This window comes from Achroia grisella, unplaced genomic scaffold (assembly GCF_030625045.1).
Source record: "Achroia grisella isolate CSIRO2021 unplaced genomic scaffold, CSIRO_AGI_Agris_v1 utg558, whole genome shotgun sequence".
In the NCBI taxonomy this organism is placed as follows: Eukaryota; Metazoa; Arthropoda; class Insecta; order Lepidoptera; family Pyralidae; genus Achroia; species Achroia grisella.
The window spans coordinates 899,527-926,318 of NW_026712938.1; the positions used below are offsets into that span (position 1 = coordinate 899,527).

Here is a 26,792-nt window from a genome sequence, read left to right on the forward strand (position 1 = left end):
TGTATTTTGAATGTACGCAACCGGAATCACTAGATACATACCTTGTTTGTCAATTATATTCGAAAACATGCGGTGACACGAACATCTATACTTAGTATAAATGAACTTGTGAATTCTAAGTGCTAATGAAGATGAAACGAGTCGGAAATTAACGATTTGTGGAGGGGAATGGTAAACGGTTTGAAGTCGTAGGTTTGGTCGTACATAATTGTCATATCTTCAATTCTGTGAACATTATTAAATATTATTAACGTCTCAGAAAAGCAATGTCACGAGACATGTTGACAGAAAAAAATAGATTTATGTCGTTCAGGTGAGCAATATCCAAATTAGTTGCATACATGTACAGTTAATATAAGTACACTAGTGTTTTTTTTAATAAATGGTAACGGTATAGAATACAAATGGAAGATGATATGATGAGCATGAAGTCAAGTCAATTAGCCCATCATCGCGAATTCACTTTTAGGAATTAAACATAATAACCTTATAACTAGTAGATTATATACCTACTTATATAAAACATTAATTCTACATAAAAATATATAATCAGTACACGTACACAGTACACTCTGTATACTTTGTGACTAGATGACATTGTCTAAATTGTTCTGGACTATTAAAAGTCCCGTGTATCGTAAACTCAAATTATATGTTTTATAATTTTATAATACAATTATTTACAAAATAAAAATTTGTGTGAAAAATAAATTTAGTCGTATATTGATCATGGAATATGGTGCAGAAATTTCGGACCGTTAGATTCGTCGACTACATATAAAATAGTGTTTAGACCAGTCTTATGAGGCGAAAAGAAAGGTAAACCTCGGAATGAGCGATAAAAAGCTGAAAACTCGTATAGACCTACTTACTCGTATATGTTCCCACTACAAATGTTGTCTCAAGTCTCATAAAATCTCATGTCTCCGTCTTAGGTCAAGGTCAAGGTAAAAAAAGCACCTTTTTGTAAATATCTCGTTTCCTTCTCGTAGCTTTAACGCTATTTATATTTATTATAACAACTATAGAAAATAAAATTCTCTGTAAGTTTTATTTAAAACATTTTTTTTATATAAATTGAACCGTTCTTGACATGGAGACCACAGAACGCGCAGCGCTTAGTTATCTATAACTTATAACTTTATCTTAAATAAGCAAGTAATTATAAATAATTTTCTTTTTTATCAATTATTGCTCAATATTCAATAGTATTTTTCATTAATTAAAATTCATATTTGTATGATGTATGTCTTTAATTACAGGACCAGATGTGTGCTGGTCCTGTAATTAGAGAAGTGACAGCTGTTTTATTGTTTTAATTACATTTTAATATATCATATTTATATTTTATAACATAACCAAACTGAAGTGTAAACACATAGAGTTCATTTTCATACAAGTATACCGACTCTTCATAACCGCAGCTCACGAAACAGGTTCCCCATAGATTAACTTAAAATATAGAGGCATAAATTTCATTTTTCTTTCAATTCTATCACCGTAGTATAAACATCTTGTCATTCATTATAACTCTACCACTAGCATATAAAATCAAAATCATACTTTCTAGCTGTCAATTTACTCAAATTTATTTACAACTGTTAGCAAACTTATTAGTCGTTCACTGTCTTGTCTCTGTGAACACTAAATTCTCTACTTACTGTATGATTCACGGAGAAAATAAAGTTACCTTAAATATTATATATGTATATAGAAATCAATATATTATATAATGTACATGTTACTTGAAATAGTTCGACATACACAATCAAACAGTTTCGCTCTAGAACAAAAATATGATTAGTATAACCCTGAAACATGCGCAGGCGCAGTGATCATACAATCGGCCGCGCCGTCTCGGTGCGTATGCGCATTCCCCTACTTTACCCTCCAAATCCCCACTCCCCCCACTAGTATCGCACTTTGTTTACCAATTGGTACGATTGACGAACTAGTCGGTCGGCCATCTAAACAGGCGTAACTCGTTCGCCTCTGTTCGTTATTCTGAGTCGCGCGTCGTCACCGACGCACGCGACATAATTCACCGCGTCATGACCCTGTGACGTGATATTATGAGCAAAGCCGAGGATTCGGCGGAAGCCGCCGCGCCCAGCGTGGCAATCCACGTGGATCATTATAACAATGAGGTCGAGGAAAATTCAAAGCTTCTTGGACTAAATGCTCCAACGCCGACTATTACGCCCTCTGGGCAAATGCGAAAGGTTAAGAGCTTCACCGATACACACAGAATTCACGATGTGGGTGCCGCTTCTAGTGCAGCTTCCGCGCGATGTCTACGTCCCTACGATAAACCTGAAGCTAACGCATATCCTGACGGTTCAGAAAGTGGTACCAATTACGGAGCACCCTCAATGCGGTCACTTGCATCTATTGGTATGGGTTGCACAGATGGACGAAAAATGGTTATCAGACGAGTGCCAACATCGCCTACGGAACTGTTCCATCTAGTGCGACCACCTACGTGAGTATCTCTTGCATATGAGACATCCTGTAACTTCCCATTATTCAATTGAGTCAACTGTCAACTATATTTCACCATATCCTCTGCTATAATATAGGTTCTACTAATAATTTGATACGTTAAATACTGAAATAAAGTTGAAGTTAAAGTAGTAGTACTAATCAAGTTAAGTAGGTATTTATATACAATGTAAAACCGTTTTACATGTAAGTCGGACTAATACGATATTATATCGGTAAACAAAATCGTTTCAAATTATTGCATTATTTCAATACATTATAATGTAAGTAATGTTGTATGTCATCAGGTTATAATTGTATAGCAGAAACTTGATTGCATAAGCCAGCGGTAGGTTATCTATTTAGTGTCAAACACTGCTATTATGAATAGCTTTGTTTTTGATAAATGAGTTTGATACGTTTATATTTATAGAATACACACCTATGTACACCTAACAAAACATTATCAATTATAAACGAATTTCATACAAAGTTCCGATAAAATTTAATTAAGTAGTCACTGCCTCATATTAATTGATATAGTTATTCTTACCATACTATATTGAATATTAGCGTAGATATTTTTATTATACTTGTTTTATTTACCTGGTTCTACGGTAATATAATTTCCTAACTATAAAGTGATACGTAGAGTCTCAGAACTATACAAATATGTATTATGTCTAGTCAGCTGTACTAAGAAAAAAATCAAGATACAAAATTCTATGGTCTGAGTTATATAACATCCAGTGACAATACAGACAACATATAATTCAGAGAGTATTATTACACTAAATAATATAATAAACTAATATACATATAAACCAACCAGAAATAATTATGTTTGTGATATAGTATAATGATATGTTAATATATATCTCTCACAGCAAATCGATTCAAATAATAAATTTAAGTATTTTATAGTATAAAGAATACTACTTGTATTGTTGCCATCATGTTTGTGAGGAGAAATAAATAAATCATATTATTATCTATATATCTGGAACGCGTAATGTCTATATCACTAATGTTTGTTAGAGTTATTTGAAGTATAACATGATTTTCTTGAGTCGGTCGAGTTAAAAGGTTAAAATATTGTTCATAAAGCGGCGTTTTTTATATCTACCGATATTTTGGGGGTTCAAGCTTATAACTATACACGCAAAATAATATTGGAAGTGTAACGATTTTTATGATATGGAGAAACGATGTACTTGCTTTCAGTTTTTTGACAATTGACTTCCGTTACATTTTTAATTTTTTTGACGGACTGGATAAACCTTTGCCAAATCTCCTAATAAACGAACGAATTCTTTAATAGAAAATCAACCCCGTCATCGACTACTAAACGAGGTATCGTCTCGCAAGCTTTCGTCTTAATTAGGCTAATTAAATTAATTATGATCAATTTTGCAAAGTTACACGATATACAGCGTTTTAGTTTTATGGATATACAAACCCGAAAATCATTGATAGTATCATAAAACTGAAACAAATTCATCAGATAATGCGGAAATTTGAAAGAATATTAAAATATTTGTATAATATACATACAAATGTATCTAATTACTATAACAAATACTCTATAAAAACTACTTTATATAAGTATCTAATACTAACAAACGTAGAAACATAAACAATACATACTGAAATCAAAATTGTATAAAATTAGAGTAATATCTTAGGCTAAACTTATGTACAGTGAATTCTCAAGTATAGTATGATAGAGCACTTTCTATTACAAACAATTATCAGATTGAGAGCGCCAAGGGTTTATTTAGTTACAAGTAAGATGCGTAAAATTCCTAGGTAAGGTATATGATTTATTAATAATAATAATAACAATAATAAAACTCTTTATTGTGTACACATAAAATAATGAGAAAATACAGTAAATAGTAAAATAATAACAAAAGGCGGTCTTATCGCTAAATGCAATCTCTTACTGACAACCTAGAAGAGAGGACTTATGTACATAGAATAGGGTAGGTGGCACACATAAGACACTATTTATTATACTACTAGATATACATACTTAAATTAGGGATAAATATATAAACCTACATATATACTACATATTGGAAGAATAAGAAAAAAAATGTACTATGAAGAGAGATAATGAGATCTTAGTCTATTTTTAAATGATGCATGTGTTTGAGCTGATCGAATGGAGAGTGGTAGAGAGTTCCAGAGGCGAATGGCTTGGACAGTGAAGGAGTTGGAATAATATGTGGAGGAGTGAGCAGGGATCGGTAAACATAGGCTTCTGGTACTACGCAAAGCAGAACCGGGGGATTTAATATGAAATTGGAACTTGGTTTTTAGATATTCAGGGGTGGAGGGGTGGAAAAGAATAGAGTAAAGGAGAGATAATATATGAAAATTCCTGCGAAGACGAATGGGAAGCCACTTGAGTTGACTGCGAAAATTGGAAATGTGGTCATACTTACGGAGACCAAAAATGAATCGTATGCACATATTTTGGAGTCGCTCAAGTTTATTTGAATTGCTCTTCAGTGAGATTTACATAGCAGGAATCCGCATAATCTAGGATTGGAAGTAATAGGGTATGTGCGAGCGCAGTCTTGGTGTCAACTGGCAGGAAGTACCGTAACCTGTTAATGCTTCCGATAGCAGCAAACATTTTCCGACTCAGCTGTGATATTTGATGCGACCAGGACAAGGTTTCGTCAAAATGAATCCCAAGATTTTTTATCTGAACGCAGTATTCAATGTCGTGATCATTAAAGGAGACTGGTGGAAGACTATTCAAGTCTAATTTAGATAAATAATATGGACTTCCGATAATCATGCACTGTGTTTTTTTTGGATTCAGTAAAAGGCCATAAGCTTTACTCCAGTCAGAGATATATGCGAGGTCAAGATTTATATCGCGAACAGCATCGGTAATATTACACAAAGCAGCATGTGAGTAAATTTGTAGGTATTAATAGGTATTAACATAACGTAACTACTGTATAATAAATACAAATCATTTCACTTGACGTTTCGCATACTGTTTGTACTTAGCAAATAATAGTTCGAATAACGTCACAATTTTTTTTAATTTTCAGCCGTATCCAAATATAAACAATATCTACATCTTTCGATCACTCAGCGACCACTGGTAAATGTAAATAGGGATCGGTTAGTTTAAACATGACGCTTGTAACATACATGTATGTATAGATAGGCAATAGTTCACTACCAATGATGATGATTCAAGCAATAGTTACAATTCATTGATTAAAAACATAAATATTATACGTAAGTACAAATGCAGTATTAACAAATAGAAATACATTTATACGGAGCCTAGTGCAATTATATCTATCCAATAAAAAAACATTAACCTCGTGAATGAAATTTTTATCAATAATTGATATTGAATGGACAAATGTTATTTTATACGTAGGTACCTGTTGTTGACAGCTCATTCATATTTTTTACCATAGGGTTTAATAATTTGTCACCACCAATTTTAATTCTGTCGGTCCAGTCCTCCTCATGACAAGTCCCGTGTAGGTATATATTAAACAGCAACGGTAATATTATACATCCAATGTAAACTTTTATATATGTAGTATTTCGTCGGCGCGTATATAAGCTATTCTACTCTGCTAAAGACATTGCAGAAGATATACCAGGTGTTTTGATAGTCCCATTTCGAGTAATGTTTTCCACAGTACGGGGCATTTCTCAGAGTCAAACGGCTTTGAGAAGTCAACAAAGCAAATATAAATAGGTATGTTAAGGGGGAGACTCATGTAAATGCCTCGAAATCGGTCATTTTTTAATATTTTTACAGTGAAAAAATAATTTAATTGTTTAGAACTTTTAACACAACTTTATTAAACATTTTAAGATAACAAAAAAAAATTTTTTTTTTAATTAAAAATGGCGGCTCAGCATGATGTCTTGTAGGCTGCCTTTGACGCTAGGTCCGAAACTGCTCCATTTGTCACTCATCAACCATTGATCTGAAAACACCAAAAAAAAATTTTTTTTTTTCAGGACATATAAAACTATAAAATAAAAAAGAAAAGGTTAAAATCCAATATAAAATCAGCCTTAAAAAAAAGTTACGATTATGGGCTATTTTTTTGACCCTTTTGACCCCAAAAAAAATAAGTAATCAATCAGAAATACCTGAAGTTTTAGGTTTATCCTTCCGGTAGTAATATAGAGAAAAGCTTCACCAAATTTCAAACAAATCGGTCAATAATTTTTTGAGCTACAACACGAAATATAATATAAATATAAAAATTGTGTATGGCTCCATACCTACTTTGAATAATGCAATCACAGAGATTCGTTTATATTTATCACCCCACTCCATTTTAATATAACAAAAACATTTGACAATCTTTTGACGCGAAACTGACAAAACAATAGAATTCATAAAGATGAAAAAAAGAAAGAAGATAAATTCATAAAAGAATGACAGATTCCAAATTCAAATGTATTTTTCAAATATTTTTTACTTTTAATTGAAACAGTATTTATGGCTAGACTATGTATCTATATATATTGTAATATATTAATGAAATTTACATAAATGCTATGCTATATTGAACGGACACCATTACTTTTTTTATATATGTATATATATATATCAGAGGAACATGTCAAGCAATCCTTCAAAATAAAGACAATACTCAATACTAAATAGCGCAATGATCAAGTTTGAACTATCTACCTTCTTTCTTTTTTGAATTAACCATAGTTAATATTTTCGCTATGGTTTTTGAATAGAACTTTAGAATACGTGCTCAAAAAAGCTGGCTCCTTTGAAAATTGACAGTATTCAATAGAAATTTATTTTCAATCGTACATAGTAACTAGTAAGTAACTCCATCTAGGTATCTTAATAACTATACCTAGATAATTTTGTTACATATTTATTATATAACGCATAAATTATTATTGTTCATTTATTCTTAGAGTTGCGCTAATTGCGGTGGCGCTCTTTCGACGTCCCACGATCTTCTGTCTTTCTCTTTAAATGCATATAGGCACAATAATACATTAAATCAATCGTGGATAGACTACATAGGTACCTACACAAAATTCAGTAAACCACGTTATCGTAAAATATCACACAGAATCGTCACAATACTTAAATACCTATGTTAACAGATCGTCCAGTTTATCGTTATTAGTAGTAGCATTTCCTAAAATGAACCATTTCACGTAGCGGTTCACAATACGTTATTCAACCATCAATTGTATGATTTGATAATGACATATGCATATGTCAACTTATATCATACAAAGATTAACGAAAATCAATGATATAATATATAATCAATACAGAGCAATTTTACTTTTTATATCTATAGTTGCATTTATATATACATTATATTGCCGTTGTGTTTTCATTTTTTTTTCTGCCGTACAATCTATTCTCATACCTATTGAATGTACTTAAAATTTCATAAATATCGGTCAATCTATTTCAGCCGGTTCAATAACAAACAACAAACACTGTAATTCCAATTTTTTAATAAGTATCAGTAAATGTATATTACACCCTTATATAGGTATTATACGCATTTATAAGTAGTAGTACTAACCACAGTTTGTAAAGAAAATATATATAATAATACAACCACAATGATAATAACAATTATGTAAATCACAATGCCTTCTTAACTAGCAACTCAAACATTTTATTAACATCATATTTATTGTTCATTGTTCTTTCAACAGTTCTCATATAGTACAGCTTTTACACTTTTGCTGCCATAGTGTCAAAATCACGTCATAATCCTTTATGTTCGTCTTTCGTACGGAATACCAGAGGGATTATGCAAATGGGTCGCTAGTTTTTTGTCTGGCAGATGCATCAAAACCGTGGTAGACGGTGATTGCTCCGATAGCATAGACATTAACGCTGGCGTCCCGCAAGGCTCTGTCCTCTCCCCAACACTGTTTTTGCTGCATATCAATGATCTGTTAACCACAGTTAACCTTCATTGCTATGCGGATGACAGTACCGGGGACGCATATTACACGGGCCGTGCTAATATCCCTCTTTCTATTGTGGAGGCAAAACGCGAACAGCTTGTGTCTGAAATCGAGAGTACTCTTACCAGAGTCTCCGATTGGCGGCGACTGAACTTAGTTCAATTCAATCCTACTAAGACACAAGCCTGCGCGTTCACCGCTAAGAAAACTCCTTTTGCTGTGGCTCCTCAATTCCAGAACACGTCCGTTACCATCTCTAAGAGTATTGGGATTCTCGGTGTCGACATCTCTAGTACTGTTGAGTTCCGCAGTCACCTGGAAGAAAAGGTAAAGCTGGCGTCCAAGAAGCTCGGTGTGCTCAATAGAGCGAGGCGGTACTTCACTGTGGACCAGAGACTTCTCCTATATAAGTCACAGGTTCGGCCGCACATGGAGTACTGCTCTCATCTTTGGGCGGGAGCACCTGGATACCAGCTCGGTCCTTTTGACTCGGTTCAGAGACGTGCTATGAGAATTGTCGATGATCCCAATCTCTCTGGCGGTATCGAGCTACTCAGCTTGAGGCGAGACTTCGCCTCGCTTTGTGTGTTCTACCGATTATACAACGGACTGTGTTCTGAGGAATTGTTCGACATGATGCCGACAGCCACCTTTTACCACCGCACCGCTCGCCATCGACAGGGAATTCATCCCCACACACTGGAACCTAAGTGGTCCCGAACAGTGCGGTTTCAGAGGAGTTTCCTCCCGCGTACACTTAGATTGTGGAATGAACTTCCTGCCGAGGTTTTCCCACGAGGCTACAGCATGGGATTTTTCAAGAAGGGTATATTAATGTTTCTTAAGGGTCGGCAACGCGCAAGTGATACCCCTGGTGTTTCAAACGTTCATAGGCTACGGTAACCATTTACCATCAGATGGGCCGTATGCTTGATTGCCACCATAGTAGTATAAAAAAAAAACATCCAGTTCATGTTTTATTACTTAGACATCTATTAAGGTCAGTTAGGACCTTAATAGAGGTATTATACTTTCAGAAATATCATGGGTACCTAGTATAATTTGAAATGTGTAACATAACATCGTGTAAATCGTTTATTCAAACAATAAGTCCCATTAAATATCCTTGCCGGTAGAGAGCTAGAAATGTCACTGATGATTGAAAACATAGTGAATAAAAGTACAGTACACAGAGTAGACATTTATATAATAGCTTCTTATCTGACAAAAAATGGTAGAATGAACTTTATAAATATATTTCATGAATACTAGATATGAGAATGAATAGATATATAAAAACTTAAGTAATCTTGTAGCAGATATGTTAAAAATGAATCCATGCGATAGGTACACACATTTGTACATACTCGAATTAACCGTTATTCTGTATAAAGCTTGATTTATACTCGTATATAACTACGATACTATTATTCTCCAGATATCTGCAGCCGCAATTGTGAACGTAACACTGCAACTCACTGGTGTGTATCTAATAACACTGTTTAATGCCCTCACAATCTGCTTTTGTAAGCAAAGATGGGTATAAGAATTAGTGTATGAAAATTTAAAACAAATTATGCTCTACGTCACCATGCCCTGTATCTTGATGAGAATTTCATCTCAATTTCATCTTCGCTGTTTCTAGACCTATATATGTTGTTTAACTTCATCTGTTGTTGAAATAAATAACAATTTCGATATCCTTCGCTTATAGCGTGATATCACATAGTGGTCACTCATTCACATGTACTAAGTACGTTGGATGTATTCTGCAATTGTATTTCAATTGTTTAATTTACAATTGAATACAAAAAAAGAAAATCAGCTAGATTGAATTTACAGACATCACCGTATATGACACGACCAACCGGGATTAGATTAGAAATTTATATCTTTATGATTCTGTGTCATTTGTTGGTTGTCAATAATAACCATGTTACTAATAATTCTCTTTAGAAACATATTAGAATAATAGATAAAAAAAATCAGTTTTGCGATTATGCTATAATAGGTTTATTAGACAATGATAAATAATTTGAACCCAATTGCAATTCGATCGAAATCCCGATCACATTGCTATTGAAACTGCCAAATGTTCATGTACAACCGCATAATAGTCAATTTTAGCCTGTTTTAATCAGATTTAGCAAATGCGTTTTACTGCCATATTAATGATCGTCGACGAAAATTGTATTCTTATTATATCTACTGTTTTAATACAATCAAGTGATTTTTCTTGGATTTAATCGCGTACTGATTCTTGGATTTAGGATTGTAATCGTGTAATCAATAGTTATTAAGGTAAAAAATAAACAAAATTAAAAGTACTAAATAGCTGGTAATTGTAAAATATTCTTAGATGTCTGATGACGTGTTATATCTTATCGTGTTAATGTAAGTGTAATATAATCTTAATTATGATATTTTAACTGACAATTCACGTTTTGATAATATTAGTCTCGTATACCTTTTAATTTATTTGTATATTAGGTATATTGTTGTTTTATTGTTGAATATTATAGAATGCAGAGGTCATTACATAATAACAATTTTAATATGTAACAAATGCTTAAAAATTTTAGGGTCGCTAATATTATGTTTACATAATTATGCAAATGTAATTAATTATATTTAACATTTAACGTAGTATACAATTATAAACTTAGGTTGATATTTTAAGGAAAACAGCCATTTTCATCGTTAGCGAATTTGACTAATTCAATTCTTATCAAATACAGTCGTTATCTTATACATACTTATTTTATACATACTTATATGTAAACATCTATTATTTTTGCTTGCACTTAAAAAAGTATAAAGTAGGGTTCCAGTGAAATAGACCGAGACGATTCACCTCCCAACCTGGTGAGCATGCACTATACATTATGGAAAATATGGGCAAATCCTTTGAAACGTAGGATTACAAGGAGTTGGCACATGACCTTCACGCCTGGCACTGATAAGCCTGCAACACTATCTAACTGTTCTCACATATCTCCCACACGACACGGATACAACGATTGATCGTGCGACTGGCCTTATCTCTGCCGACTTGATAATGATTTTAAAATACGTTTACGTTCTTACACCTTGACAGCAAAGGATTTGCTCTTTAAATTGTGTTTTAATAAGTATTTATTTACATTAATGATAAAACTCGTCCCGGCGGCTTAGATACGAACTATACCTACGGACAGTCCAAACTAGTTAATTATCTATGTAAGAAAAATATTAAATAAGAGATTTTAATGAAAGGAAACTTTTCTTATAAACATATACAAGTTAATATTCAAGGTAGTTTCCATCAAGGAGCAGGACTTGGACCATACTGTATTTAACAATGAATTACTGTTTAATATTGTAAAGATAAATGAGAGAAAGTGTTCTTTTAATTACAATACTTTAAAGATATATTACAATTATAAAATACTGTCTTAGCTTTATCGAAATTGACGCAAGCATTGTCGTCTTTCCAAACACATAGGTGTATGATATATACGTGTGCCTACGTAAATCCTTTGATCACTCTGACGTCATATTAATCTACCATCGTTGTAGGTCATCCATCTTTAATCCAAACAAGCCATGTATTCCAAGGTCAACCATCACTTGACATGCCAGGAAGAATGGAATTTTTATATATTACACATATTTCACATGTTTTATATTAATAGCTTTTTATAAAAAAAGTAAATTTTAATCTTAATTATATAACATGGAAGAAGTTATTGGCACACCTGATGGTAACTGATTACCACCACCCACGAGCACCCGCAACACCAAGTGAATTGCATGTGCGTTGCCGGGCTTTTAAGAAGGACTAAGCTCTTTTCTTGAAGGTTTTAATATCGTATCGGTTCAGAAATACCATTCCATAATGTTCCTGTTGCGTAGCATAAGGATAAGATGATCAAGATGGTATTTTAGTTGCGGCGGGTAGTACGACATATGGTGGGGGAAAGAAACTAAAAGATATAGAACATTACAAAAAATTAATATATATTATGATTCTGGATAACTCACACACCCCCCAATGCCAAGCAGAGCTAGTGTTATGGGCACTAGACAAGTGATAGAAATACTTAGATACTGTTTTTATAATATACATAGAAAATACCTATTACCAATATAAACATTCTTAGTAATGAATACATATATTTGCATTATGCGAGGAATCGACCCGCTACCATCGGAAGTAAGGCAGTGTGCTAAACCACTAGATCACCGAAACCTTTAACACCATAAAAACATTGTAGGCTTGAGCTGTCAATAGAGATCTATGAAAACCATTGTAACTATGAAAATGATTCTCGTAGATATCTAGAGAAAGCTGTTACTCTCTCTACTTTATTATTATATACAGACTAGCGAACCCGGCAGATGTCATCTTGTTCGGTAAACAGCTCCACTAACCTGGTCCTATTATATTTTTAAATTCAGAAACCTATCAAAATATGCACACAATATTTCATCCAAATCTGTGCAACTTAGGAGGAGTTAGTTAACAAACAGACGTACAGAAGAATTATGTACCTATTTTAAGATATTATTGATTATATTGAGAAAGTGAATACATTATAATAGTACTTATTTTAAACTAGAAGTCGTTATCTAAAGTGTTATATTTCATTAGGTAAGTACTTGTATAAACAGTGTCATTTATTTTTAAACCCACACAAAACACATCATGTGTGTAACGTACATACATAACAAGTATGTATATTGCTATCTTAAATATTGAAATCATTGGTTTAGTGTTTACAAATGTTTTCTATTTATCTGTCACTGTAAGTTATATCGTAAAAATTGCATATTACTATATTAATGCAAGTTTATCAACGCACATATAGCAACATACCTAGTTAATTTTGTCTCTATGTATAATAAGACACCAGTTAATATGCTTTATAAATCCGTTATTCTGTTGACTCGAAGAGATTATTTTCAGTAATAACGGCTCCATATTGTATTTATACAAGTGTGTGTTTTTAGCAAATGGATTAGGTACCATTTACTTAAAAAGAGTATTATTCCATTTATTATGAATGTTCTACCCTAAGGGGTTCTCATGAAGAATATGTATAATTAATGTAATTGTAAAAAAAAGCTTTCAGCTTTGTTTTAAATTTTATGAAACGGGGTGTTGTTGTCTGTCCAAATATTTATTGGACAAATGGACAAAAAAAAAATATAAAATTCTTAATAATAAAAAATATACACTATAATGCTATGAGGACAGTACCACAGTACATAAGTCTTTCAATATAGATAATACTATCTATATTAAAAGTCTTATGTTTCTCAATTCTTATATTTATCGACTAAGTAATATTTACTTTAATTATATTAAAAAACAAAACAAAATTTTATATAATTGTCATATATCAGGAACAACTTTTTACTCGCAGGCCACCTGATGAAGACACGGCGTCACACGAGAGCTGCGAGGAAGAAGAGGAAGATGCAGAAGACCACCACCTAAAACCTCGCAGACCATTCTGGGCCAACAAGATACAGTTCGTTTTAGCCTGTGTTGGATATTCCGTTGGGCTTGGCAATGTATGGCGTTTTCCATATCTGTGTTATAAAAGTGGTGGAGGTGAGTATACATACATAAATAGATAGAATCGTCATTACTTGTTCAATATTTACTTATAATTAATTTCTATACATTACAAACAGATAATAAAAAATATATATCTTCTAGGCGCCCTTCGATATAAACCTTTTAATTGGAAGTATTTTTATAAACACACCTACAAACCATCTCCCAAACAATAAATGCAGAATAAGGTAATACTATTGATACGAGAGGAAATATGCTACATAATTTATACAGATCATAACTTACTCGGATAATAATTGTAGATTTTTTTTTAAATAAATATTTAATAGATAATTTAATTATTTAAATTACAACGTGAACCCAACCAACCCAGATAACAGCATGAAAAAAACAAGCACCATGGCGCCTAATAGATCAGAAGTATTAATGTAGACGACTTTGTACTAACGAAATCTCATAATATATTTTATATCAATCATATAGAATATTAAGAATATACTTTATAATCTTACTGTATTTTTCCGTATCAAATTATCATTTTTGTATACGTACATTTATAAACTTTTATAAATTTTGAGAAAACTTAAAATTCGTGAATTTAAATATACCTAAAATATTATACTTCAGTGCTTCGTTCCTGGTATATATTTACCATATAGTTTTTTCTAAAAACCAAAATAGATAAGGAAACGTTTAATTTATTTTTTATTTTAGGATATGGAATCTACCTCTAAAAATGCGTTTTGTTGCCTAGTGATTTGAAGAAACGGTAAATATATATATATCAGGAATGGAGCACTTCATATAATAATGATTGAACATCCCAGGTAAATTCGTTTGGTCGTTTATTAAGTATATATAACAAAATGTGTTCATATATACTAAAGGTTTCAAACTGCTAGACGACTGTCAATATATCGTCAAATTTCATAGTTTAAATATGTAATTATTACTCTTTACATAGTTGCTAATGTAACTGTAATCATTTTTGGATAATATAGGTGTAGACAAACAGTGTGTCAGTATTGCTCACACATAGTATGTACTTGCATATTCTACTTGCATATTCATACTCTAAATTAGATGACGACTTCGCACTACCAAACGCCCGTAGATAGGTACATCTTTTCAATAATATCGTAACTATTGTGTATGGGTAGTAACCAATAAATAATTTCATGATCGTTTCTTCAATGACTACCTACTTATGTCAATAGATTGGTTTTAGTCCGAAATCGTTTTCACACCAGCTAAACTAATGTGACGTCTCACCTCCGATGTTGTAAATTACCTCGTTAGGGTGACAAAAAGATCGTGAACGTCGTGACATTGTAAGCGTGTACGTGTTATGTACACTACTCGGCGACAACTCATTTTTACATCAATTTATATACATACTACAAATTTTCGTTCACGAATTCATTAAATTTGAAATTAACATCTGTAGATGTCATCGGTTACATTATTAAACTCGTTTACATATTCTCTTAAATTATCTATATTGCTTAAAATTATAATTTTCTGGAATATAACGTATAATAAAAATTATATACTGTTCATACGATTCTACAGTATGTGTTTAGTATCTATTAGAATGTAATATTTTCTAGATTTTTTATACTGTATCAGTTACGTCCGGGAAACTACAACTAAGAATTGTTTTGTAGATGCCGAGGCCTTTGTGCATATGCCTATGCCTAAATAAATATTTCCAATTCACATTACTAAGAATCGATAATAACCTAAGATTTGAAATATACACAAACGTGTGAAATCGTGATTGTGGTTTGTTTGTGTCGCCCAGTGCTAATTAGTGACGGTTGCCACCTAGGCTCCAATGTGATACAACAACACTACAAACTAGCGTGAATTACAGCTGATTACCTTCGTAAACTGACACTTGATAACACAGCTATGCTTAAGATAGGGTACAACTCTATAGGTGTCCTATTACCCAGGTACGTATCGAAAACTCTATCTTTGTTAGATCAGTAATAAGTAAACCCTTACACGTGGTTGTTTAACACAGCCTTTCTGAAACATTATAGAATACTAGCTATTACTTACGACTTTGTCTATGTAGGATTACACACTTCGTTATAGCCTTATTTAAACACGTTTCCCAGGTGCGTTACTACTTATTCATATTCTGCTCATATGTCATTGGTTAATATAGATAGACTACAGATATTATAAAAAATCTAAAATAAAGGTAGTATTAAGTTACTCCTTATAAGATTAGCTATCTGTGAGTGACAGTCCTGTCAAAATTGGTCCAAGTTGTTACAGACCAGAACAGACAAGAGACAAAAAAAATCATTGTTTGATGTAAGTCCATTCTATATATGAAATTCGTTAGACAAGACAAGAATAGCTGAAAAAAAGTACAGACAACAGCCATAGCTTGGTACATTATAATATTAGTACCTATACATTAGATACGAGTACGCATTATATAATAGGATATCTAACGTAATCGTATATTTTTTCGTATTCACCTCATGCTATTCACGGATTTAATAACACTATGGTTTTCAATATTACTTGGAAAAATGTTAATGCACCTACATATATTAGACGATATAAGTAATAGTTATAAATATCAGAGGCAGTCAGTACAATTATTATTGATATAATAACCATTTCGTAAATGAACATTATGTAGGTAAGTTTGAATATTTGCAACAGGTATCAATTAGCACATGCGTCAACTACTACAAAGCTAAATTATCCTTTAGGCAAATTACTAGGTTAATTACATCAGTTCCCATGGGTCAACTCATTGATATCAGCGATACAATGAGTGTAGTAATGTCAAACGAGACATCTAGATAAAATAGACCTGTAGCGAAAGTCTATTTTGTTTAGATAGTCTTGTACTTATAAAAATATTACTTTTATAATAATATTTTTACAAGCTTTTATTTAACTTGTTTCTTATAAATAAACAGTCTAATATCCTTCCGATATTCTCTAATCTGCTTGGTTTGAATGTTGAGACATCGCATTAAAAATACAGGCTATAGAGGTAACACCTTTTACATTTCGACACGTTAACACGAATAACACGTTAACATTTCAATTTTATAAAAATATATTTTAAATTGTTTTGTTGTAATTCAGAGAGGTACTGTGATGACTTTTTATAAAGTCTTACCGAGGTCCAAGTACGTATCCAACCTATATCTATCTACATCAGCCGCCAAGCAGCTTGCTTTGTAAACTATTGTATTTAAGTGTGAGATGAGTGAGATAGGGCAGTAAAATTACAGGATAATGATAATGTCTATTGAATTTCAGATTACTATTCTGTAAAAACTCGGTCGCTACAGTAAATCTGGTATTAATAAATATAGGTGTTACTATTTATATCTCGTATTCGGACTTTATTCAGATTACATATCAAATTTGAGAAAGTTATAGAATACATTATCATTCCTACCTATGGATGGACTTAATTAACATTACATTTTTCTATATAATAAAGTATTTTTACATTATTGTTAAATTTATTACATTATGTCATAGATTTTTTTTTGTTTCAGGTGCCTTTCTTATTCCATATTTTATTATACTACTAGTATGCGGGATACCAATGTTATTTATGGAGTTGGCTGTAGGACAATATACTGCACATGGACCAATCGGTGCCTTATCACAAATCTGCCCGCTTTTTAAAGGTAATTATAAAATATACATGTTCTTATAGACTCCGCTTTATAAGTAGATTAGAATTCTAAGTCTTAATACATAACTGTGCCAATCTATATTATCTGCATATATGTATTACTTTAGTGACTGTATTAAAAAAGAGACATCTGTTACAGGTGCCGGCGTAGCAAGTGTAGTGATCTCGTTTTTTATGTCAACATATTATGCTGTGATAATTGCGTGGGCTATCTACTATTTCTTTACTTCTTTCAAATCTGAAATGCCATGGGCAAGCTGCTCCAATAGGTGGAACACGCCACAATGTTGGGTACCACACCATAACCTCACCAAGCCCAATGGCTCGCAAACACCAACAGAACAATTCTTCGAGTAAGGTTTGATTATATTAATATCTTCGTCTTCATATATCAAAAACTACTGATGTTAACGATTTGAAATTTAAGTGGTCGGATATAAAGACATTGAAGGGACAAAATATGAACGCAACACCGGCACAGGCATTATAAGCAGTATGTACAATTATTATATAGATTCAGTCTAGACACTATCATTTAGTGGTAATAACCGATCTGTCATTTTAACCGACGCCGTTATATTCAGTTTCTCCTGTAGTATTAAATACTATTAATAACCATGATCTGTTGTAAACAAAAGATCGAAAATTTTAATTATTCCATCGATGGAATATAAAAATATAGAAGATACATATATTTTTACTTTCTTTATGAGAGGACCAGAAGTAGAGGCACAAAATTTCTAAATACTAGAGACTACTGAGGCCTACAATATGAAAAGAGTGCAGTAATAGATTTATTCCAGAACAGCATGTTTAGTATAATACTATCCCACATTAATGTTATTATTAGGTACATAATATTTCTAGCTAGCAGTTTTATCTGAAAATCATCAAAATCTCTCCACAAACATACTTGAACCAACCAAGGAAATCGTTACCATATCTAACATCTATTTATTATTGGCATAATATTTTATTTTGTATCTATGTATATGAACTACTTCATGAGTACAGTGTACTATTCTATCATCACAAATTCACAAGAACTGACTTTCTATACAACAACAAATGTCTATATATATAAACAAAATTATTCAGGTAATACAGATCATGCTCAAAAAACCCATGTGTGCGATTAAATTAAAAAGCAAATGCTCGCATATAACCTTTGTGTGTAAATTTTAACTATATCTCTTTTTTATTTAATTATATACCAGTTACCTACAAAAAATGTTATCTCAAGTGATTCATTACAGATAAATTATTCAGTAGAGACAAACATGTACTCGTATGTACAATCATAGCGCCAACAGATAAGTCACAATTTAGAACATTCAACACGTTTAAGGTTACCTTCATAAAATACCTTAATTTAAAAGGTACTTATAATTCAGATTCACTGAAAATGAATTTATGTAAAAGTCATAAACCTAAGCAATTACGCACTAAGGTCTTTGCGCGCTACAGTAGCTACAAAAATTGTATATATTTAAATGTGTTGAGTTTCTTTGGTTTTTCAAACTAAGATATGATTATAGTAGCTATCTGTTAACATGAACGCACTACACACTTATCAAAATATTTACAATTATTATTTTTTAAACCTTATTTCAGGAAAAAGGTCTTAAGCATGAGTGACGGTATAGAATATCCTGGTAGCATGCGGTGGGAACTGGCAGCTTGCTTAGTCTGTGCTTGGGTGTTAGTCTACTTCGCCCTATGGAAAAGCATAAAATCATCAGCCAAAGTTCGCTACATCACCACAACACTGCCTTTTCTTCTGATTATTGTTTTCCTTGGTCGATCTTTAACGCTAGAAGGTGCAAACATGGGCTTAAGATTCTTCTTCAAACCAGAGTGGGAACTTTTAAAACAATCCAGACCTTGGGTTAATGCAGCATCACAAATTTTCAACTCAATCGGCATAGCATTTGGGTCTATGATAATGTTTGCTTCATATAACCGATTTGACAACAATTTTCTTCACGACACGGTGGCGGTCTCTCTGATCAATGCAGTTACGAGTCTCATCGTAGGAATTTTTACCTTTGCTACTATCGGAAATATTGCTTTCGAACAGAACACTAATGTGAAGGATGTTATTGCTGATAGTAAGTATAAATAACGTAATTTCGATGCTATAATAAACAATCTTTACGTCATTCCTTAACATTTACGAGAATAATAGTAACTATTGTTTGTTGCTTTCAGGTCCGGGTTTGCTGTTTGTTGTATATCCCCAAGCAATCGCAAAAATGCCAGCATCACAACTGTGGGCCGTGTTATTCTTTTTTATGTTCCTTTGTCTTGGTCTTAATAGTCAGGTACTTGGTTTAAAATAAACTGCCTAAATAAAAATTAAGCCGTAATAATGAGAAAATAACGTTTTATTCCATCTAATTTCAGTTTGCAATAGTTGAGGTGGTAGTTACATCAATACAAGACGGGTTTCCAGATATGATACGCAAGAGACTCGTGTATCATGAACTATTAGTGTTATGTGTATGTGTGGTATCACTGTTCTTCGGATTGCCCCACATCTTACAAAGCGGCATATATCTATTCCAGCTAATGGACTACTATGCAGCTTCTCTCAGTATTACATATCTCGCCTTTTTTGAAGTTGTGGCCATAGCATGGTTATATGGTGTAGGAAGATTATCTCGAAACATTAAACGAATGACGGGTAAGAAATTTTGAAAGTAATTCGTTTTAGAACTGCAGCCTTGCACTAATAATATCTATCTACTATGTAATAACACATAATTATTTAATGTTTGGATAAAAATAACTACGTGTGACAAAAAGTATGACATCAAAACTAAAAATACCGGTCTGTCACTTTCGTAACTCCATTTTCAACCTACGCATGAAATGTGCATGACGAGGTCTCATTGTTAGCTAATAACCTTTGTATATACATAATGCAACAGACTTTAATTTTATCATCGTTCATGGTGCTAGTGGTTTTCCAAATTTATTTGCTCCATTGAAATAAACAAATCTTCTTGAAATGTAGATTACAACATTTAAAGACATTAAATATAAGTGCTACTTACATATAATATATTTACGCTCATAGAAAAACATAAAACAAAAATGATGTCACTTTGTTCAAATAATAATAATATTTGAACATCATTTATTCAGTACGTAGATAATTCTAATTATCACTATCGCGTATCCATACATGTGTTATTATATTGCACATATACGTTTAGAACAATCAATGTATGCGTAAAATAAACCTATTTAACTATGTATGAACTTCCGTTGACAGTGAAGCGATAATAATCTTTTTTTATTGTAATTCATTGTAATCCGTTGTACCTCTAATTATAGTGCCAATTAACCACCTCATTGTATGTCATAGTAATAAAGGGAGACTAGATAACGATTGTACGAAATTCTAATTACGATACGGTAGTAATAATTAATAAAAAATATAATTTAAACATTATATTAATTATAGATGTTGTTATGGAGATCTAAATTTACTGCCTAAAAGGGAGACACGTTCCTCTGTTAGGTAAATGTATTCAGAACAATCCACATAGCGCCATCTAGGCCTAAGCTAAGTCGAACTTGTGTTAGGGCTACTAGTAGACTGATATAGATACATACATAGATATATACTAGATATATTGTAAATACATACATATAAAATACCCAGAACAAAACAAACAATCATATTCATAATTCATATATTTACCCAATTTCCAGGTCGGCGTCCATCATTCTACTTCCGATTTTGCTGGTTAGTAGCAACGCCGGCTCTATTGTTAGCACTGTGGGTGGCCAGTCTTGTCGATTATACACCGCCCAGCTACCGGCAGTATGAGTACCCGGCCTGGGCACAGGTCCTTGGATGGACTATAGCTTCATTCTCTTTACTCTGTATACCAGTGTATGCAGTTGTGGTCGTAATGAGGTCTCCTGGAAAGAATTTGGGAGAGGTATGATTTTAATTTGTTATATCTTTACTAATTTATTACATTATAAACCCATTGACATCTCACTACTAGAAAGAAGTCTGTGTATATAAGAGGATACTTCCTCACTCCTTTTCTATATTTGATACTGGTAAATTGCTGTTTGTTGCCCTGGTCACCTACTACATCACACGCATGAAAAGGAGTGGTGAAATTTCTTTCTCTCGCCCAAACCTATAAAAATATACTTACAATAAATTTCCTGACTGAATTTACCAGAGGTAGACCGTAAAATGCTGTCTGTATAGAGACCTCAGTCTCACTTATATCGACCACCAATCAGTTTGCTTTGTAGGTTGTGTTTCGCGGGTAAACTGCAGATTAGGCGGTAAAAGAAGCGTGAGAATTTAGACAACGCGATTCCAGAGGATCGCAATGCATAAGTGGTATCGCGAATGTCACATTATAACGTGATGTTCCTAGTACAGTTCATGTATATGAGCGTCGGTTACCGCTTACCACCCGGTGTGCCGTCAGCTTGTTTGCCTTTCCAAATACATAAGAAACTCTCTTTATAATTATATATATATCATTAGAGATGATATATACTTACATATATTTTATGAAGAGTACCTACACATAATCAAGATATTTAATTATTATGTTAATAAGTGACTACGCCCGTTTTATAATACAAATATATTTTAGTTGTTTTGGTGATAAATTATATTTGCGACTAAAATCAGCTAATAGTCAATTTCGTAAAAAAAATAATGAGTAATCTCTCTAATCCAGTTTAACTATTCTATCGATACAATTTTACGTTAGTCATATTTTGATAAAACGAAATAATGATAAGATAGCGAAAGAAATATAACGACGAATCATATTTTCAGAAATTACGTAACTCCATACGACCAACTCTGTGCGAATGTGGGATCGACAGTTGTGATATATGCTACTCCGAGTCCGAGCCTCCGGACGATAAGACGAACATCAACTAGTCTAAGTAGCTTAAGTATTAATGAAAAAAATAAATTGTGCAGTCATGAAGGCTGCTCTCGTCTACGATATCAAGAATAAATAAAACCATGATAATAACGATCCTCCCTCATTTTATCATATTATTAATAACATTGAGAGACGGTACTCGACCTAAAACAATTAGATATCATGAGTCAGTGACATAGTTTTCTGTAAGTAGGTAGAGTTACCTACTCAAAGACGCTCGACACTTCTGATTTAATTATATATACCAAAATTAATTAAATTCACGTTCATAATTCTATAGTCCTTTAATACTAAGCATGCCTATAATGATTAATATTGGAGTCTCAAAGTTGTTTTTCTTTATCTACTTCTCAAATACTTATAAAACATCTTAGATCAATAAAATGTAAACGAAACATAGAGTGGATACAATTAACATTTTGATATATATATATATGGAAGAATAATTTAAATTTATGCATTAGTTATCAAATACATCTACATAGATATGAATGTATTTTAGAATCATTGCCTGTATCACTGTATCACGCAAAATTTACTGGAACGATTATAATACGTATGTTATTATAACTACATTTTTGTCCCCTAAAAGTGTAAAATAGGGATAGAAATGTTTAGTTGCATCTAATATACATATTTCGGCTGTGATCTTTTTCGTATTGAGCCCGTCGGTTACAACATTGCTACAAACCTCTCAGTTTTTAAGTGAGCAATTTCTTTCATTTATAAAAACATTAAATAAAACACCGCTAAAATTACATTACATTGGATAATTTAATAACTATTTTATTTAAATCTTTTTCAACTACTTGACGCTTTCGTGATAAGGCTTCTATTCTATGTAATATAATATAGCGCCCCAGTAGTTTTCGGCCAAGGTATACACATTCCATGTAAATGTGCTCGATATCTTAGCTTTACGAGGACATTCTATAATAAGTGTTGTACATAATTTGTGTACACAAGCTTAAAGTAATTGCTAATAAATCAGCGATTGTTATAATGTAAATTTTATATATAAGTATGTTAATTTATTGTAAGCCAAAATGAAGAAAATAAACATGTGATTAATAACATTCCAATATAGTTTCTTTATTTTATTGACTAGATTTTATACTCTATATTATTCTTGTTGGGATATTATTTATATAATAATAAATCTATAGATATAATACAATACAATACATACAGTAGTAGTAATAGTAGTCACAAAACAATAATTCGATATTATCTGAACCTAGCCTCTACAATGATAGTTACTGCTATTCATTTAATTATATTTCGTTCCTTAAGACTTAACATTACAGTAAAAACTTATTTTTAACGAGCTTCCAAAATAATATTCTCAATTCAATAATTTTACAATTTTTAGTGTGTATTTATAGACCCAGTCAAAAAGCTTAAGATTTTCATGGTAGATACTATATAATATACTTAAAAGTTTATCGTCACTATTTATTATAGTATTGGTACCTACTATAAAATTTTATCAGATTGATATCCATGGTAATGGAACTATACTATAAATGATAATTTAAAACAATGGTGATTAGACTTATGACATCGATTAAAAAGGCTATAATATGAATGCTATTATTTTTTAAGACATTGTAGTTCATTAGAATAACTGTTTCAACATACTACCTAAAGTTGGTTTGCTACCTATTCATCTGCAGGTTTGTGTGTATGTAACATTAAGCTTGTGCTTTGTAATATTTTATGTAATTTCCACGGTAGTTCTCTATATATTATGTCTAGATTGATTATGTTGGTGTTTTCTAGAAATAAAATATACTTGATGAAAGTTCAGTGTAAAATCAGTCCACATTATGACTCTGAATTCAATGTATCTATGTGTTACTAATAAGCTATGTAGCACACTTACAAATGTAATTCAATTATTACACCTGTATACTGAGTACCCGATACTACAGGAAATCAATAAGTAGTAACACATAATCAAATCATATATAAAGCTACAGTGGCGAGATGATAACATCATGCTACACATATCTATTTAAGGAATGTTAACAAAATTAAACATACTATGGTTTACAAGAGTAGTACAATCTATGAGATTTTTGATCAAAAACTAAGAATATGTAAATATTTAAACTGTACATTATCTACTTTAAGACAGTACCGTAAATGTACTGTAAGGTTAAATAAAACTATTATTAAAAATATTCAATTGTTTTAATGCTATATTTTATTACCTATACATACATGACAATTATATTTACTTTTTCCTTTTACTGGGAGTTACATGTGTATCTTCCACTCTATTATTATCATCATCATCATCATCCTCCTCCTCCTCCATATCTTCAACTGTAATAAAACATGGAACTATGCAAAATAGTACTTTTATATTAATTATTATTAATGATGTGATGATGTGCTTTGTATTTCACAATGAAGTAGCCAGGGTTACTAGACAAAGACTTCTCACACTATGCAGTTCTCAGTCTTACAAACAATTGTGAAACACTAAGCACTTTTTAGACCACCAAGTATTTTAAGTTGTTCTTTAGTGAGATTAATATAGCAGGAATCTGCATAACATGCAGAAAATTCCACTATCAATTGAGATCTTCAGTTGATACAAAATTAGTGTATTTAAGGATAATCATTAATTTTAGTATTGATGTATACCTTTAGTACTGGTATATATAGTGCACCACCTAGCCTCTATGTCCCAGGTCTTTTACATCCACAGCTTTATGTGTTTTTTTTTATTTATTTTTTAGAACATAATAAAGTTTTTTTATTATTATTCGTGGGCATAGTGAAGCAAGAAAATAAATTAACCTAATGAAATTAATTTGTCATTCCTTTTTTTTCCTGGTCCTATTTAAATAAACAGTCATGTTTTAATTTATTTAATTAATTAGTATATGTTTACTTCTTGCTTTAAGACACAATACAATCGGTTAATATGAGAAGAGCATGATCCGAACGTTATAGTACTCACTTAATTCCACAGAATCTTCAATTAAGTATGTTAATGCAGTGTTTGCCCGTTGTTGAAATTCTGTTAAATATGTAACCATATGTGTTGGATGTGTATTTACTTCCATTGTTACTTTATCAAGTTCCTTATTATTTATAGATATAATCATATTCATTAATTCTATCATTACTATTTAGGTAAAGCCTAACCAATGATAAAAAACACTTCTATTCCTAATTGTTTATAGGTGTTAATTGTTTATATACTATTGTTTATAATAACGTATTGGCCGTTCCTGCTGCTATAGTTATTAAATATTTATTTATTATTGTAAATTGCATATGTATTAACAAAACAAATAAACAAGTTATGGCTAAAACCACATTTAAGATAGCTTTGACATTGACAATTGACGATTTTACATTCGCGACTATTCGCATTGTGTAGACACTTCCGAAATAGTTCGAAAGCGTTTCCAAACTAGTTCGCACATCTTTCGCTCTTTAATTCAATAGATAAAACGCAAAAATTTTTGGTAAACACCTAATACTTCGTGGAAAAATACTAATAGGCAAAAAAAATCAGCAGAAAGCAGTAGGCCAGTGAACTTCTAGGAAGTTCTCCTCTGTTTTGAGTCGGGACCGAATAAACAAATTCACAAGAAAGCTGCGAATAGAAATATGCGATGTTCAAGACTAAGGAACAATTTCTAATTGAGAGTGGACTAGTAGTGACTGAGAACCGCAAAGTCAACAGAAATATGAAACGCATGCTTTTATAAATGCTTTTTAAAGTGAAACTTTTGTATAGACGTGGAGTATTAGGATTTATCTAATATCTAATTATATTGTACAGTAGTTTATTAAGTAAATCAGGATTGAGCGCAGTGGAATATTTTGTTATTTATAAGAAATATATTAAAAAGCTTAAAAGACTCTATTTTTTATTGAGATAATTTTTATACATAGAATAATGATAGTACTTATAATGTTTGTTGCTAAGTTACAACTCGCTAAGAAGTATGTATACTTCTTCACATAGTATTTACGTGAAAGAGTAACAAACATCCATCCATACGTAAAATAAAAATAATTAAATAAGTGTACATATATATATATATGTTTATATATTGTATGTAGTGCGTGTATATATATGTATATATACTATATACGAAGTATATTTGTTGTATGT

At 31.9% G+C, this 26,792-nt stretch overlaps 2 protein-coding genes across 4 annotated transcripts; one reads left to right on the forward strand and one right to left on the reverse strand.

The window, feature by feature from the left end:
* Positions 1-737: 737 nt before the first annotated feature.
* On the forward strand, positions 738-23,182 carry LOC131848456 (sodium- and chloride-dependent GABA transporter ine). Of its 2 annotated transcripts, none has more exons than XM_059198330.1 (9): positions 738-819; positions 13,860-14,050; positions 17,563-17,697; positions 17,845-18,058; positions 19,320-19,816; positions 19,917-20,029; positions 20,112-20,391; positions 21,429-21,661; positions 22,534-23,182. In XM_059198330.1, exons 1-9 carry the CDS (start codon positions 803-805, stop codon positions 22,639-22,641), a joined length of 1,788 nt encoding a protein of 595 aa, XP_059054313.1. In that variant the 5' UTR covers positions 738-802; the 3' UTR covers positions 22,642-23,182. The 2 variants fall into 2 exon arrangements, with proteins under 2 accessions (XP_059054313.1, XP_059054312.1); XM_059198329.1 differs by lacking the exon at positions 738-819 and adding an exon at positions 1,961-2,482.
* Positions 21,556-25,843, reverse strand: LOC131848469 (uncharacterized). Of its 2 annotated transcripts, none has more exons than XM_059198345.1 (3): positions 25,623-25,843; positions 24,892-24,979; positions 21,556-21,641 (listed from the first exon to the last, which is right to left on the reverse strand). In XM_059198345.1, exons 1-3 carry the CDS (start codon positions 25,786-25,788, stop codon positions 21,596-21,598), a joined length of 300 nt encoding a protein of 99 aa, XP_059054328.1. In that variant the 5' UTR covers positions 25,789-25,843; the 3' UTR covers positions 21,556-21,595. The 2 variants fall into 2 exon arrangements, with proteins under 2 accessions (XP_059054328.1, XP_059054329.1); XM_059198346.1 differs by having other exon boundaries at positions 21,569-21,641; positions 24,865-24,979.
* Positions 25,844-26,792: the final 949 nt, after the last annotated feature.

What these genes read in the sequence shown, in the direction of transcription:
- LOC131848456 (XM_059198329.1), top strand. Translation starts at nt 2,073, where the DNA reads ATGAGCAAAGCCGAGGATTCGGCGGAAGCCGCCGCGCCCAGCGTGGCA. An exon ending in GTGTTATAAAAGTGGTGGAG is followed by an intron (nt 14,051 to 17,562) that starts GTGAGTATACAT and finishes TTTTTGTTTCAG; the next exon opens with GTGCCTTTCTTATTCCATAT. An exon ending in CCAACAGAACAATTCTTCGA is followed by an intron (nt 18,059 to 19,319) that starts GTAAGGTTTGAT and finishes ACCTTATTTCAG; the next exon opens with GAAAAAGGTCTTAAGCATGA.
- LOC131848469 (XM_059198345.1), bottom strand. Translation starts at nt 25,788, where the DNA reads ATGATAGAATTAATGAATATGATTATATCTATAAATAATAAGGAACTT. An exon ending in TGAAGATTCTGTGGAATTAA is followed by an intron (nt 24,980 to 25,622) that starts GTGAGTACTATA and finishes GTTTTATTACAG; the next exon opens with TTGAAGATATGGAGGAGGAG. An exon ending in ACTCCCAGTAAAAGGAAAAA is followed by an intron (nt 21,642 to 24,891) that starts GTAAATATAATT and finishes AATTCTTTCCAG; the next exon opens with GAGACCTCATTACGACCACA.